The following is a 15721-nucleotide window of genomic DNA, read 5'->3' on the forward strand; positions in this document are numbered from 1 at the left end:
CCCAACCGAAATCATGAAAACGCTCAGCCCTGCTCAGGATTTCCACTCAATGAACCCTCTGAGGTGCACATTCAACCCACATTTGTTCCTCCCATTGTCTCAACCTCCCTTCAGCTCCAGCCAAGCGTCAGCAGAAGCGTGAGAAAGAAAGTCCCTCAACCTACCACACACGGGTCCAATGGAGGCTCTTGCTTCGCTGCTTCCTTCCCTGAGCTGCTTCTGTCTGTCTGAGCCGCTATCCCAAGCTGGTGAACCTCGGAGGGATTTTTCCAACTGGACTTTCCTGTCCCATTAAGGGAGTCCTTGGCTCTATCCTTTGAACCTTGATTCTTGCAAGGCTATGTCAACCTAAGTACTTAAAATATACTCACGGTAACCAATTACTATCCATTCACAAGAACAACATTTCAATATGGCAGATTTGCTTAACTGCAGAATTACAAAACAATTAATCATATGATTTGCAAATAACTGAACACTTACTTGTTATCCACCAAAATCCTACAGATCTTTTCTCTACTTATCAATCTTTGAAAAACCTGCATCCTGAAAGTGATGCAGTTTTGAGAAAGAGCTCAGATTAGAGCTCATAATATTCCCCAATAGCAAATGAAGAACATCTACATTCAAAATTCTTCCCAGTGCCCCATATTTCATGAACTCAACATTCCTGCATGAAATATTTAGATACTCCAGGGAAGTAACACCAGCTGCCTGCAATTAGTGCAGGTTCGCATCCCACCAGGCTCAAGGTTGACTCAGCCTTCCATCCTTCCGAGGTAGGTAAAATGAGGATCCAGATTGTTGGGGGCAATTAAGCTGACTTTGTAATAATGCCGCTTGGGGTGTGTGTGAAAGCCCTAACAAGCAGGCATATACATAGAATGAAGGCTACTGCTAAGCTTGTAAGCCGCCCTGAGTCTTCGGAGACTCAGGAATTAAAATAAAAATAAATAAAAATAAGAACCTCAAAATCTACCCAAAGTCTTGGGTTCTCATACAATATTCCACCATTTTCACACCAAACTTTGAGGAGTGGATTTCCTGAAATGACACTGTTACATTTATTTGGGATGGGTATGTAAATTATTATTATTATTATTATTATTATTATTATTATTATTATTATTATTATTAATTTTATTTGTATACCGCCCTTCTCCCGAAGGACTCAGGGCCGTGAATTGTGCTCAGTACCTGAGGAGATTGCTGTACTTGATTTGCATGGAGAATCCAAGGTGGTTATTACTAAAAGAGGCCCAGCATCTCACCTCCCTTGCATTTCCTCAGAATGAAATCGGGGAGAGACGTAAGCAGTGGGGTACCACAAGCTTCTCTTTTAGGCCCAGTATTCTTCAATATCTTCATCAAGGACTTAGATGAGAGAATTGAACTCATCAAATTTGCAGATGACACCAAACTGACAGGAGTAGCCAAGATCTTGACAAACTAGAACAATGGGCCCTATCCAACAAAATGAGTTTTAATGTGGAGAAAAGCAAAGTTTTACATTTAAGTAGGAAAAACCAAAGGATTAAAGTACAGATTAGTCGAGACCTGGCTCAAAAACAGCAACTGTGAGAGGGACCTTGGAGTCCTAGTGGACAATAGCTTGACTATGAGCCAGCAGTGTGCAGCAGCAACCAAAAAAGCTAATACAATCCTGGGTTGTATAAACAGACGCAAAGAAGTATTATTACCACTTTATAAAACCCTAGTAAGACCACACCTGGAATATTGCAGCCAGTTTTGGTCACCATATCACAAAAAAGATGTTGAGAGTTTGGAAAAAATTCAGAGAAGAGCAACTAAGATGATCAAAGTCCTGGAGACCAAAACATAGGAAGAACGGCTACGGGACTTGAGTTTGGATAGTCTAAAGAAAAGAAGAAATAGGGGAGACATGATAGCAGTGATCCAGTATCTGAGGGGCTGCCACAATGCAGAGGGGGTCAGGTGGTTCTCCAAAGCCCCAGAGGGAAGGACGAGAAACAACGGTTGGAAACTGATCAAAGAGAGAAACATCCTGGAACTGAGGACAAACTTCCTGACAGTGAGGACAATTAACCAGTGGAACAGCTTCCCTCCAGAAATCGTGGGCGCTCCATCACTGGAGGTTTTTAAGAGGAGACTGGACATTCACCTGAGACAGTGTAGGTTCTCCTGCTTGAGCAGGGAGCGGGACTAGAAGACCTCCAAGATCCCTTCCAGCTCTATTCTATTCTAAATCAGCTGAGGACGAAACGTTTGCCTGTACAACAGTTCAAAAGCTTGGAAAAACCCGAGGAAAAACTAGCACCGTTGTATCCCAAGGTTCCTTGTATGGAGCTAGAAAGACCTCCAAAATCTGGACCAGAATCTGACTCAAATCATAGAATCCAAGAGTTGGAAGGATTAACTGAAGCCATCAGGTCCAATCCTGTACTAAGCAGGAACACAATTTACAGCATCCTAAAGTGAGGGCTGTCTTGCCTCTCTTAAAACGTATATTGGTGTAACTATTTTTCACCAAAACGTTTAGCTGTTTTCCTTCTATTACATAGGATGGGTCAAATATCAAACTTAATGTCTAAACAAACAAGTGTGTACACAATGTGTACACAAACAAGTACACAAGTACACAAACACAAGTATTCTAAACAAATGCACCTTGAGTGGACAATTTTCCTAAAACTACCCAAGTAGATACCAATTTAAAAGGCAAATAAAAAAAAATTCATTCCTGGTGAATGACAAGGCACAAGCTAATTTTTTTCTACCCTACTTTACCTTCCAGCCACTGATGTATCCTGGTAAATTCCAAGAAGACGATACACAACTCAGAAAAGTTACACACACAATCAGGACTGGATTCAGTATGGAGAAGAAACATCTTTGGGATGGAAAGGCTCTTACCTTGAAATCTGCCAGCTGCTGGTTGATCACGTCCACCTCAGTCCCAACCACCCACTGCAGCGCTTCACCCTCTTCTGCTGCAGTGGTCATGTAATTTAGCTCCTTCAGTTTGTTGTAAAAGTCTTGGACACGAGCGAGCGTGGTGTCCACCTGCTCCAGGCGGCTTTTCCCCCTTTCAGTCAATTTGACGCATTGCTTATTTAAGGACTCTAGTTCACGTTTTAGCCCTATGAGATCAGGACTCCCTTCATCGTCCAGCATCTGTCTACATTTCTCTTCAGAAGCTTGGATATCCAATCTTAACCGTTGAAGTTTGCCCAGAAATTCATGGGCGTCATCTGCTTGGGACTGGAGGCTGTCCATGTCCCTCCCAACAGGGCCCATGCTATCCAACTCATCATCTAGGTCAGTCAGTTGAGAAAACATTTCCCGAACATGATTATTAAACAGTCCTATTCCTTCAAGCTTGCTTTCCATGATTTTACAACATTCATTGACTTTTTGCTTCACCCCCTTGAAATCTTGCTGGACAATTCCAGCTTGGCGTAAGAGGTGGGAAGAGTCTGATCCACGTGGAGAATCTTCCACGAGACCCTGAGTGAAGTTCCCGAGGTAATCCACTTGGGCTTCCAAGGCCTGAAGAGCCTCCTGTTGAGCTCTCAGTTTTTCCAAATTTTTACTGCTGCAGGCCTGAGGGCCAAGAGCTTCATAGATCTCCAGCTGGTGCTTTGTCCCTTCCAGTTTCTTTTCAATGTTCCTAAAACTTTCTTGGAACTCCTTAAGCCTTTGAGACATCTCTTCAAGGGACTCAGTCTTGGCTTGGAGCTCTTCTGTTATAGCATCCATATTCTGGTTGATCTCTGCTTTCTCATCTCTAATGTCATCTTCATCCATTTCTGATGCATCGATGAGGACGTCAGCAGCACTGTTCAGCATCTCTAGAAGGGAGCCTCGCTTTGCTACATCACTCAACATGGCCTTTGACCTCAGAAGAGCAGCTTCCAGTTGCACTGGATCCAGCGTGACTTCTAACTCTAACATCTTTGACCTGCAATCCTCCACCCAGGGGCAAAGGTCTTCCACATGGCGCTGATATTTCTGGGCCTTCTGCAAGCAGTCCTTAAGTCTGGAGTGCCGGCTGGCAATTTGTTTGCTCAGCTCCTCCCAGTTGGTTTTCAGGCTAACCACCTGGCTTTGCAAAGTTGCCTTCTCTTCCCCAGGACGAACTGAGAGAAGCAGAGATTCCTCCTCGGCCACGATCATTTCATAGGAGCCACTGTGTTGGTTCAGGCTCTTTTGGGATTCTTCCTGCTCCTGAATCTGAAACTGCAGCCTCTCCAGCTTGGCTGAGATTGGCCCACTCTGTGCCTGCTGCTTCAGTCTGTCTTCTAGCCAAGCATGGAGCTCATCAAACATCTGCTGGAACTGCTGGGAGCTGGCGAGCGCCGTCTGCAAACGATTCAGCCGGTCACCTAGATATGGGAAGGGATGCAGGGCTGAAAATGTACTTCACAAATGCAAATACCAATCTTTGAACCTGTCCCAGGGAGAAAAAAATACACACATTTGAAGCAAGCTACTCTAGGAAATAGAAACATGTGAAATGAGATGGGATTGGCTGCCACTCTGTATTTTTTTTTTGCGTAAACATAAAGGACTTACGCCCAATTGTCTTCTTCCTTTTTCTGCTGGACACTCATATATAATTATTTTTAATTCTAATTATTGTAGATTTAAAAAACATTTTTCTGAGTTTGAAAATGGAGATCCTTTCCACTATGGGAATTTTAGGACACATTGTACCAGTCCCTTACGCTGTCTTTGGGGAGATGTAACATTACTCATTGTGTGGGTGAGCAATCCTGGAGAAGTGAGAATTTTCTCTCTTTCCCTCTCTAGCTGGGTATTTACACCACACTGAGCCATAATGGAGTTTGGCTTTGACATGTGTGGTTTCCTTTCTTGGTGAGACTACAGGAACAGAAGGACCAGCATTTTCTCCTGGACCATCACGCACATGGGAGTGTGTGGGTACCATATTTACGGCATTAACAGGAGAGCATTCACAATGGCTTGGCATTTGCTAATGACCCTGCTGATTTTAATGCCACCTAAATGGGCACATTAGAGGCTACTGGGCCCAACTGCACACTGCCATCTCCCTACACTTTGAATCTGCTTCTCAATTAAATGGTACCGTTCCCTTCAGAATCTGTGTACGTTATACCTGCTAAATCCTCCAGCCCTTTGAGAGGCAAGGCGACAGTTTCCAGGCGCTTCCTGAGTTCATCTTTAAGGTACTGCTCTCCCATGAGAACCGAGAGCTGCTCGCACAGGGCTTGAGCCTCTGTGATCTCCTCTTCCAGCTGCTCCAGCTCAGACCGGATTTCACTGGTTTCCTCCAGCTGCTGCTTCACAGCCTCTGGCTGGGTGCTGATGGCAGGCTGGGTGCTCAGGCGCTGTCCAGCAGCTTTCACTTTCTCAGACAATCCCTGGAGCAGCTCTTGGAACTGGGTGCTCTTGACTACAGCCTGGTCGATTTGACTGGAACGAGAGTTGAGATGTTCCATAAGCTTGGTCCACTTCCTGTTGATAGCCTGGAGCTCCTCTTGCACATGGCTGTGGGATGGAGACTTTTCACCAGGGCCGGTGGGGATTCCCCGGGCTGCATCATTCAGCTGGTCATACTGGTGCTTCCGAGCTTCAAATTCCTTCAGCATGAACTGCAACACAAATATGTATGTGACAGACTAGGGTGATTCAATTAAAACAAAAGGTAAAGATGAAGAAGGAAGGAAAGGATGGTTGCTATTAGCTTCACTATAGTGGAAGTCACTATTTTAAGAATTCAGAAACCCATAAAGTCAGCCACCAACGCACTGCCTTCCCAAATTCCACTAAAATAATTAAGATGCCTTTTTCTGTAAAATAAATTAGTGGTTTTCAAGTATTCTGCCCTTGGGGATTCATCTTTATATGGATTAACATGAAAATGAACTTCCACACATTGCAAAGGGTTCTGAAAAACACTCTAGGCTGCGCTTTTGCTTTATGAAATGTGGGTAAGGAAATACTTGGAGTCTGGGAAGGAAAAGGAAGGTTTTCAAAATGTGGCACGTGAGGAGCACAGACATTTCAGCCTTATCTCTCTAATGTCACATCAGTCCCACCATTAGGGAATCAGTAAGAAAGAAAGACCCATAATTCACAGAGATCTCATCTTAGTGTAATGAATAATAAGTGACGACTGGAGTCTATTTCTCTAACTTCTAAGATTCCATAAATGAATCCCATTTTTCCTAGTATTCATCCTCATTAATGATGATAATGATAATGATGATAACTTTATTGTCACTTTGAATGTACACCAATCGGCATACATCAAAATGAAATTTCGTTGCATACAGCTCTCAAAGGGTCACCACCTCCGATATATACTTCTTGTTCGTTTTAGTCTCTTGTCCATTTTAGTCTCTAGGGAGTGAACGATGGCACACAGGACAGATGGAAATGGGGCTCCATGTGGATTAGCCCTCAAATTCGCTTGTATTCTGACAACCTCGCCTTCTTTCCTTTTTCTGATCCTGACTCTTCCACCTTTTCCTTAAAGAGGCCTTGCTTCTTTTCGCCCCTGGAGCACGCTGCCGCCGCCACCAACTCCACCAAAAGCCTCTCTCTCCTCCTCTGCCTCCTCTGGAAACAGCCCATGCCAGCAAAGATTGTCGGTCGTATGTTACCTTAGTTCCACCATGTTGCTCAAACACATTAAAATTGCCTCCTTAAGTAACACCAGCTGCCTGCAATTAGTGCAGGTTCGCATCCCACCAGGCTCAAGGTTGACTCAGCCTTCCATCCTTCCGAGGTAGGTAAAATGAGGACCCAGATTGTTGGGGCCAATTAAGCTGACTTTGTAATAATGCCGCTTGGGGGTGTGTGAAAGCCCTAATAAGCAGGCATATACATAGAATGAAGGCTACTGCTAAGTTTGTAAGCCGCCCTGAGTCTTCGGAGAAGGGCGGGATATAAATGGAATTTAAAAAAAAAATTCCTGATCATGTGGCCTATAGCCCTTACTATCCCTCCCAAAACTATTTGCCTTCAAGAGCCAATGCAGCCGCAGCCATTCTAGGCGCCGCCATCTTAGATCTTATTATAGACATTCTGTGTGAATATTGCTTCCTTGATTGTGTACTGCTGTTAGGGTATGGACAATTATGATGCCCTAGAAATCACTCAATATCTCTTTCACAATGTGTTGAACTGCAACCTCCTCCTTTCCAACTACCGTGACCAAAGAAGCAACTCCAGCCACATGGACCAGGACTGGGTGGAATGGGAAGCGACATGCGGAGGAAGAGCACTCTTGAGAGCCAAACTGGCCTGCCATAACAGGTCCAAGGAACATCTTCTTCCAAGAACCTTCAGGGTCGAAGCAACAAGTGGCAATATTTATATCATCAATTAACTATATCATCTTCATGTTCATTCAGAAGGAACATTTAATGAGGTGTAAAACTTGTATAACACTAACAAATCAATTAAGAGCCAAACAAGTTAGTCATAAAAAGTAGGAGTTTAAACTGGCTGACAACAGAGTTAATAGCACATTTGGCAACTCTAAAGCACCCGAACATGGAGTTTCTGGAAGTGTTGCACAAAAACTGCAGGGGCTGAGCTTTTAATACATCTCAGTTTTTCAAAAATGCTAGGGAGGATGATGGCATTTCTAAGGCATTCCAGTCCTCTGCCTCATTTGTCCTGCTGCTACTCCGGAACATATAAACAAGTGGCAGAAAGAGTATCAAGAAGACTCCCCCCCCCCCCGCCTTGGCTGATTGGCTACCGATTTCTTAGCAATATGATTTATTACTCCAGAAAAAGAGGGAGAGAAATTAAATATGAGCAAGATGTTAAATAAACCAAACATTTGTAAATGAGCACGTGAGGGCTTGAAGTGAAATTGGAGGTTTTTTGATCAAGCATACTGTGAAAGGCCATTCGGCCTCTTCAGCCCCCAGCTCCATCCACACTGACTTCTCTGCACTCGGTCCAAGACTAACCAAAAGGCAAAAACCAAGACTCACCTGAACCTGCTGTTTTTGGGCATTCAGCATATTAGGATCAATGGACAGTGGTCCCAGCACACTCATCATAAGCTCCTTCTCCATCAGCCAGGGCCTCAGCTGGCCTTCTGCTTCCTGAAAACTTGCCAGTTCATTGGCTGATTTTTCTAGCTTCTGCTGGCGTTCCTCTGTCACCTGCTTGGCATGTGCCCACCTGGAATCTGAACATCGAAACCACCATGGTTGGGGATATTGGCAACATAATGCAAAAGTGAAATATATCTTGCACAGATCTTTTTACAACAGCCACTGGCTAAAGAGGAGCCAAGCCATGGAAAACAAGAATAGATCCTGCCTAAACCAATATTTACATCAAAGTTCTTTGTCCTCACTTACATAGACTCATCTTACATGCACATTTCGCAGATGAAAATAGGCACACCTATATAGCCATCCTTGCTTCTTGTTTCCTTTTCACACACCAAAATTCACTGCCCAAGAGCCCTTCTCTCTCCACATTGAGGACTCTTTCCTGCTTGTGTACAGAGAAGACATCCATTCTGCAAGATCCAGCCTGCTCTGCAGCACCATGTCCGTTGCTACCTTCTAGGAGATTCGACTCTTATAACTGTCTGCGTGTGGAAGGACATGCTCATTAGCAACAAGGGCTACCATGCAGGCAATGTTCCTGATAAATTGGAATTTATTCATTTCCCAGGCTGTCACTGAGCCTTTTTCTGGAACCTCAGTGGGCTTTCCCCCTGCACCAAACTTGTGGCATTTCAACAAGCTCATCTCCAAGACCTCACGGGACAAGATGATTGGGGGAACTTGCAAGATTAAAAAAACCAACACATTATTATTACTATTACAGTTATGTTTGGTTTAATTTGGGAAATATTTATTACGTAAAACTTATATGCTGCCCACCTCGGCTGAAGGTGAATAAGCTGCTACCAAAAATGTTATGGAGCATATATACCATGTTCAAAACAGAAGACATATAAAGATACCAATATCATTAGTGTGGTATATTTGCTCCATAACAGTCATTTCACAGAAGCATGTTCTTATTGTGTGCTTCCCATTTTGCTCCTGAGGCTGTCCCTCTCCCCCTGGTTTACACAATGAAAGGCAGCCAGAGGAGGAATGTTCTGAATTTTTAATTAGCCCCTGCAGAGTTTCTCCAAGATTCCCGGGCCACGTACTTAAGTCTTCCAACATCCTCTTCCAGTTTCTTGCTTCTGGAGAGTCAGGGTATTTCTCCAGCAGTCCAGAGAGCGATTCCTTGGCTACCTGGACCTTCACAGCATTCTGCTCCAAATCACCCAGAAATGCCTATTTAGAAAGGAGAAGGAGGAGGGTGTCAGAGGGTGGGGGTGGGGGATTGAGAGTGAGTTAAAGGCAGGAAAGGTTTTCCTGGAGAAGCCTGATTTCTTCCTCCCTCTGAGGGTAGCAGAGGCTGCTGCTGGAAGAGGGAGGATGCGATCAAAGTGGCGAGGACCGGTGGTTTCAGCCTATTTTGGGCTTTGTGAAAAGGCAGCCTTAAACCTTCTCCAAATCATAAGTATCAGCTACTCAGATGAGAAGTTGGAGGAGTCTCAGTGGGTAAAATGCAAATCTCAAGGCATTTATTGTGCTTCTTACTTGGGCTGGAAAAAAGTGGTGCCCAAAAGTCGAGGGGGCCCATGAACCCACAAAAAGGGCACTTGTGCACAGAACTTGGAAGGCACCCATGCTCTGCACACTTTGAGTCTGGCCCTTCACTGGATTGAAAGCCTGAGCATCTGGAAGGAGGGCCCAGTTCAGAACGATTGACCTGTCAGTATTTGAAAGGGATTTAGGCTGCTCTTTGAAGGAACCCTCCCCAAGCAGCATTTGCAATAGTAACGCCAGAATATGTTACAGAGAACCCACAAGTACAACAAAATCTCTTTAAAATGGCATTTCAACCACTTGAATAACTACATTACATTTTTGTGGGAGGCATGAAAAGGGGTTTATAAACTGAGTTTGATGCTTCAGATCAGCCTCAAACAGAGAATCGTTCTCCTGGGGAAAGACTACAAAAGAAATTTGCCATATGCTTTGCTGAACAATATTATTATGGACGGTCTTAAAAAAGCAAGGAACAGGATTTTATTGATACATGAAAATAAGACCTTGTTATGCTCCGCCTGAGCTCTCATTGTTTCCGATTTTGTAGGTGAAGAGGAAGCCTCCAGGACTTCCAAAGCCTGCTCCTTCTCCTCCAGCCACGTCAGCACCGAGTTCACCTCCTCCTGGGCTTCCCTCATCTTCTCCAACATGGCCGAGAGCTGCTCAAGGCGCCCCCGCAAAGCAGCACCCAGCGCTGTGTACTGCAGGCTCACATCTGACACGTCACACTGGATCTCCGTCAGATCTAAGGCAGAAAAAGAACCCAACTGGAATTAGAGAAATTAATTGATTTGCTTATGGTTATAAATATAACTGTAACAGAGGAAGGTATAAGAGTCTACATACGTTCAGTGTGATAAACAATGTGCATGAACAACCTCAAAGGGCGATTCAGGTGAAAGACCTTATTTGCACACTCAGGCTCCCCTCTTCTTAAGAAAAGAGATGATGGAAGAAGGGAGACTTCAGAATTTCTCTAGGACAGGGGTGCAGCTTTTAAACTATTCCCTTCCCAAGAATCAGCAGTTGCTTTGTCTGCTGCCAATTTTGCTTAGAGAGCCGTAAGAAAGCTTTACATTCTGGATGCATCTATGATTTGCACTCAGTTAAAACGTTTGAAATAACCTGAGATGAGCAACAGGAAGGCTTGGGAATGAGCAGGAAAGAACCTTCCAGTTTTACTCCGTCCATATGGCCCAATTCATACAGAAAGAAACTGAAAGGCTCAAAGCAACGGACTCTCTTTGCTTTGAGCAAAATTGTTATCGATAGGCCTAACCGCAGCAACATAAAGACACAGAGTTCCAGAAATATGCACAGTTAGCTGAATTGCCTCACCTTTGCAGGTGTGATATCCATTTACACTGCCTGTTGAACTACCACCAGCAGGGAGCACGGCACCTGAGCAAAATCATAAGGAGGCAGACATAATGACATGGTAGCGTAATATTTTGGAAAAGACACAAAGGCTGTGTCCTTCGCAGCTGGAGCACAACTCACATCCATTCATGCTGCTATAAACTAGCTGGCTCACTGTTTTTCAACTTTTGCAACTTTAAGATGTCTGGACTTCAAGTCCCAGAATTCCCCAACCAGCCATACTTAAAATTGCCAAAGTTGTCCCTTTAAGGTAGTAGAATCACTTATGCATTATTTTTATCTTACTGAAAAAACCACTGCAAAGGCACGCTGTTTCCAAACTGTCAACATGAAAGGCCGTTAACAAGGGTCCAAGTATTTAATCAGTGTGTAAACACTGCTTAGGCACAAGCAGGCTCAGGATCCCAGATTCAAGAGGTTGCCTTTTTCTTCCGCCAGATGCGCAGGAGAAAGAGAGTTAACTACTCTGAATGGCTCCCATTTGAAAACAAAGATAGTAGTGAAAATTTTTGTGCTGCCCCTTAACACTTTTTTTTAGTAAAATGAAATCATTCTAAATGATTTTCTTGGCTGTTCATTTCTGGGGTTGTCTATTAATCCAGGGCTTTTCAACCTTTTCATCCATTGTACCATTTTTAGGATATGGCAACATCCAAGTTCCACGTTGCCTAGCAAGGTGTCAAAAACTTGATGACCCCCCCAAAAAAGAGGAAAAAAGTGATGAAGTACAGGTAGTCCTTGACTTACAACAGTTCGCTTAGTGACTGTTCGAAGTTACAATGGCACTGAAAAAAGTGGCCCCCAAGCCACAGCCAAGCAAGATGCCTGCCTGCCCGCCCGGCGGCGCTCTTCCTCCTGTCCGAGGTTTTCATTGTTGTGAGCATTTCTGTTGAGGATTGGCAGCGGGGGTGGGAGGGGGGTGTTTGGTTTTTATTCCCCCCCCCCCGCTGGGTGGTTGCAGCAGGTTTTGGTCACTTCACATGACCCTGGGACACTGTGACCGTCATAAATATGAATCTGTTGCCAAGCATCTGAATGTAAATCACAAGGCCCTGGAGATGCTGCAACATTCCAGATGATCGGTGCTTCTTCTGGGCTCATATGTGCCAGGATCAGCGCAGCGCTCCAGCTGGATCCTGGCGCTGATCCTGGTGCTTCCGCTCAGCCTTGACAGCCCTGCAGCTCCAGCCATCTCTCGCTCAGGCTTGTGTGGTGCTACCATTCCCCTCCCCCGCTACTTTTGTAAGATGGTCGTGTACCACCTGCCAGGTGCCAATGTACCACAGGTGGTACCTGTACCACCTGTTGAAAAGCCCTGCATTAATCCACCACCTCATTCAAAATGCCTGTTGCTTCCCATTATGAGAATGCTGGCATGGAAACTCTCTCTGCACCAGGCAGAGGAACCCCAGAAGAGCTCCCTGTAATGCTGTGAGCAGCCTAAGATTATTCTGACATGTTTTGCTGCATGCATGTGATTAAGCATCATAGAACTATCCACATAAATAAAGGCAAATTGCTTTCACTATTAATATTTCTCCCTTCTGCATTTATGTTTCTAATTGCAGATGATCTGCAAAGAATGCCTCTTTGATGGCATGATGGCTTCACTAATACAGCTGTTATTTTGAGGCACAATCTGTGTTCCCCGGCAACGGCAGAGACACTCTTGAGCACTTGCAGACTGCTGCCTGTGTGTCATCATGGGAAGGAAGCCTCTGACCGGAGCGGCCAGGGAGAAGAGCTGTTGCATGTTTTGCTTCCTTGCAAGGTGCAAGGCAAACAATTGGTAGCCATTATTTAGGGGATGCTCTGCTGCCAAGGAGTGCAGGAATCAAGCTACAGTCTACTCCATGATGAGGAATGTGACTGACAGAGACCCAAAGGGTCAAAATTATTGCACCAGGAGAACAAAGACCCAGCTTTCTTTTTCTCTCCCCAGGAGAAACATGGGAGGTTTAAAATATTTCTGATGGTTACCCATTCTTTTAACCATGTTAGAGCACATGCTTGATAATATAAGACCCAATCCGGTAGTCCAAATCCTCCATTTTCTTTAGCTTCTTGTAGCATTTTCAGTTTAATTCTGGCTAAATAAATTTTGAGATCAGTGTATTCAAATCAACAAAAAACCTTTTTTTCGTATTTTTATAGGTACTGTTTGAAATAAAAAGAGGAATTTTGGTAAAATATTCATTTCCACAGTAGCTATTCTTCCTAACATTGATACTTGTAAGTTTTTCCATTTTTCCAAATCTAATTTTGTTTGATTTAGTAATTTTATATAATTATCTTATCATTGCGCATCTTGCTGTTAAGTATACTCCCAAATATTTAACTTTCTTAATTATTTGTAAGTCTATTTTTTTCTGACTTGGTTTTTTTGCTTATCTGTAAGGTTTTTGACTATAACTTTGGTTTTTTCTGGTTGTTTTCAATCCTGCTATTTCTCCAAATTCTTCTATTCTTTTCAATAGTTTAAGAGTTGTCTCCAGCGATTCTTCTAAAATGAATACCAGGTCATCTGCAAACGCTTGTAGTTTATAGCTTTCATCTTTTATCTCCATTCCTTTAATTTCCAGATCTTGTCTGATATTTCTGTTGAGAACTTCCAAAGTTAGTATAAATAACAGTGGGGCATAGTGGACATCCTTGTCTTGTGCTTTCATTATATTAAAGTTCTCTGTATGTTGACAATTACTTTTGCTGTTTATCATATACTGTCTTAATGATCTTTATCAACTTTTCTCCAAAGTCCATACAGTTTAATTGTTGTATCATAAATTGCCAACTTACATTGTCAAAAGCTTTTTGAGCATCTAAAATAATTAGTGCCATTTGTTTTCCTGGGTGCATTTCAATGTAATCCTAAAGTTGTTTTTTATTTGTCTTTTTAGTAAAAATCCATTTTGATCTGAATGAATAGATTCAATCAAAAATCTTTTCAGTATCTCTGTTATTATTGAAGCAAAGATTTTGTAATTCAAATTTAATATTGATATTAGCCGATAATTTTTTATCTGTGTCAAATCTGAGTCCTCTTTTGGTATTAAAGTAATATTTGCTTCTGTCCAAGTGTTTGGTAATTTAACCTCTAATAATACCTCACTGCAAACTTCTTTCATTGGTGAGCTTAATATATCTTGTAAACATTTATAGAACTCTGCCCATCCAGTACTGGGGTCTTATCGTTTTTTTTGTTTTTTTATAGCTTCCATCAATTCCATCATTGTAATTTTTTCATTTAGCATATTTTTAAAGTTCTCTGGAATTTTTGGTAGATTAGTATTTTCCATATATTGTACTATTTTTCCCCGAGAGATTTCTTCTGTATCATATAGTTTTTCATAAAATTCTTTAACTATTTTTTATTGCATCATTTTGAAATTGTAAAGCGCCCTTCTCATCTTGCAATTTATTTATCAATTTCTTCTCTGTTTCTTTATTCAGTTTATAAGCCAGCCATCTTCCCAGCTTATTTGCATTTTTGAAAAAGTTTTGTTTTGCCCTTTTAATTTGTTGAACCAATTCCTCTGACTCTGTTAAGTTTAGTTTATGTTTTATTGACTCCATTTGTGTTTTCACAGCTTTCTTTTGTGGATATATTTGTCATTCTAGCTACAGTTTCTTAAATTCTTGGGAGTTTTAAAATATATTAGGTGAAGAACAAAAATCGATCTGCCTAAGAAATAGTTAGTACACGGTGAGGAAGTAACTGCAGGGCTGTGATTTAATTTATAGTCAAGATTATTCTTCTGCACTACATACAGTCAACTATAGTCATTAATCTCTGCCCTGGAACCTGCCTTGTGGAATCTTATCCACCACCACCCCCAGTCAGATTCACTCCATCCATCTCAACATTCTGCAAATCCATCAAGACCTGGGTATGTTATCAGGCTGGGGGTCCCAGGGGGCTGGCAGATTTTGTAATGGTTCCTTCACTACAATTAACATCACCCTCTCTTGTTTTGTGCACTTTTTGGTAGCTTTTACAGTTTTTAATGATTGTTTTATGTGTATTTATTGGTTTTCTTTTTAACTGAGTGCGGTACACCAGCCAGGGTCATTCTGTTCTGAGATGAGCTGAACTGGTTAAGAGTTTGTTGCACGTCTGCACCCCATGCAACCCTAGGACAGCCTGCAACCTGCACTAGCAGTGAGATCCAACTGGACCGTGTGCCCATAGACAGAGAGGCTGGCCAGCCCCACATGGCCTCACACATCATCTCCTCCAGTGACAGCGATTGGGCTGATTTAGACCTGCTCTACCTAGTCCTAGCCTAGCATCATTACACTACACTGTCTCTAATTTTTGTACCTGCTTATACAAAGCTAGATATAAAAAAAACATCTAGTTCAACATTAGCTGGCTTTCCTCCCCCCCCCCCACCACACATACACAAGTCGAAAGCACCTTGTGCCAGAAATCTTGGTGGTTATTCGAAAGAGATGCCCTCAACCTTCAGTGGAAAATAGATTGTGCTCTGCATGTAATTCAGGGCACGGTGATGACAAAGATATGGAATTTCTACCAGGCAGGGCTGTCCTACAGCTCTTTCCAAGGTCAGTTCAGCAATTCCACGAAGGGTGTGGCTTTGTGTTTCTTAATATCCTTCAAGGAACACAGTTCTTGTAATGGGAGGGAAATATTTTCTGCCTTTGAATGCTGTATAATCTTGCAATTAACATGGAGCTACTTTTTATAAGTGTTATTTATGCAA

The 15721-nt window shown here is 42.8% G+C and overlaps 1 protein-coding gene across 1 annotated transcript in view; it reads right to left on the reverse strand.

Annotated features, from left to right (window-relative positions):
- The window catches only part of MACF1 (microtubule actin crosslinking factor 1), a 348186-nt gene that overhangs the window by 86882 nt on the left and 245583 nt on the right, over positions 1-15721 (reverse strand). The window contains exons 53-58 of the mRNA XM_083369263.1: positions 10956-11018; positions 10121-10362; positions 9167-9296; positions 7980-8179; positions 5123-5618; positions 2896-4367 (exon numbers count right to left, since the gene is read on the reverse strand). Coding sequence (XP_083225389.1) covers positions 2896-4367; positions 5123-5618; positions 7980-8179; positions 9167-9296; positions 10121-10362; positions 10956-11018 — 2603 coding nt within the window. The remainder of the gene's footprint in view (positions 1-2895; positions 4368-5122; positions 5619-7979; positions 8180-9166; positions 9297-10120; positions 10363-10955; positions 11019-15721) is intronic.

Source organism: Vipera ursinii (assembly GCF_947247035.1).
Source record: "Vipera ursinii genome assembly, chromosome: 9".
NCBI lineage: Eukaryota > Metazoa > Chordata > Lepidosauria > Squamata > Viperidae > Vipera > Vipera ursinii.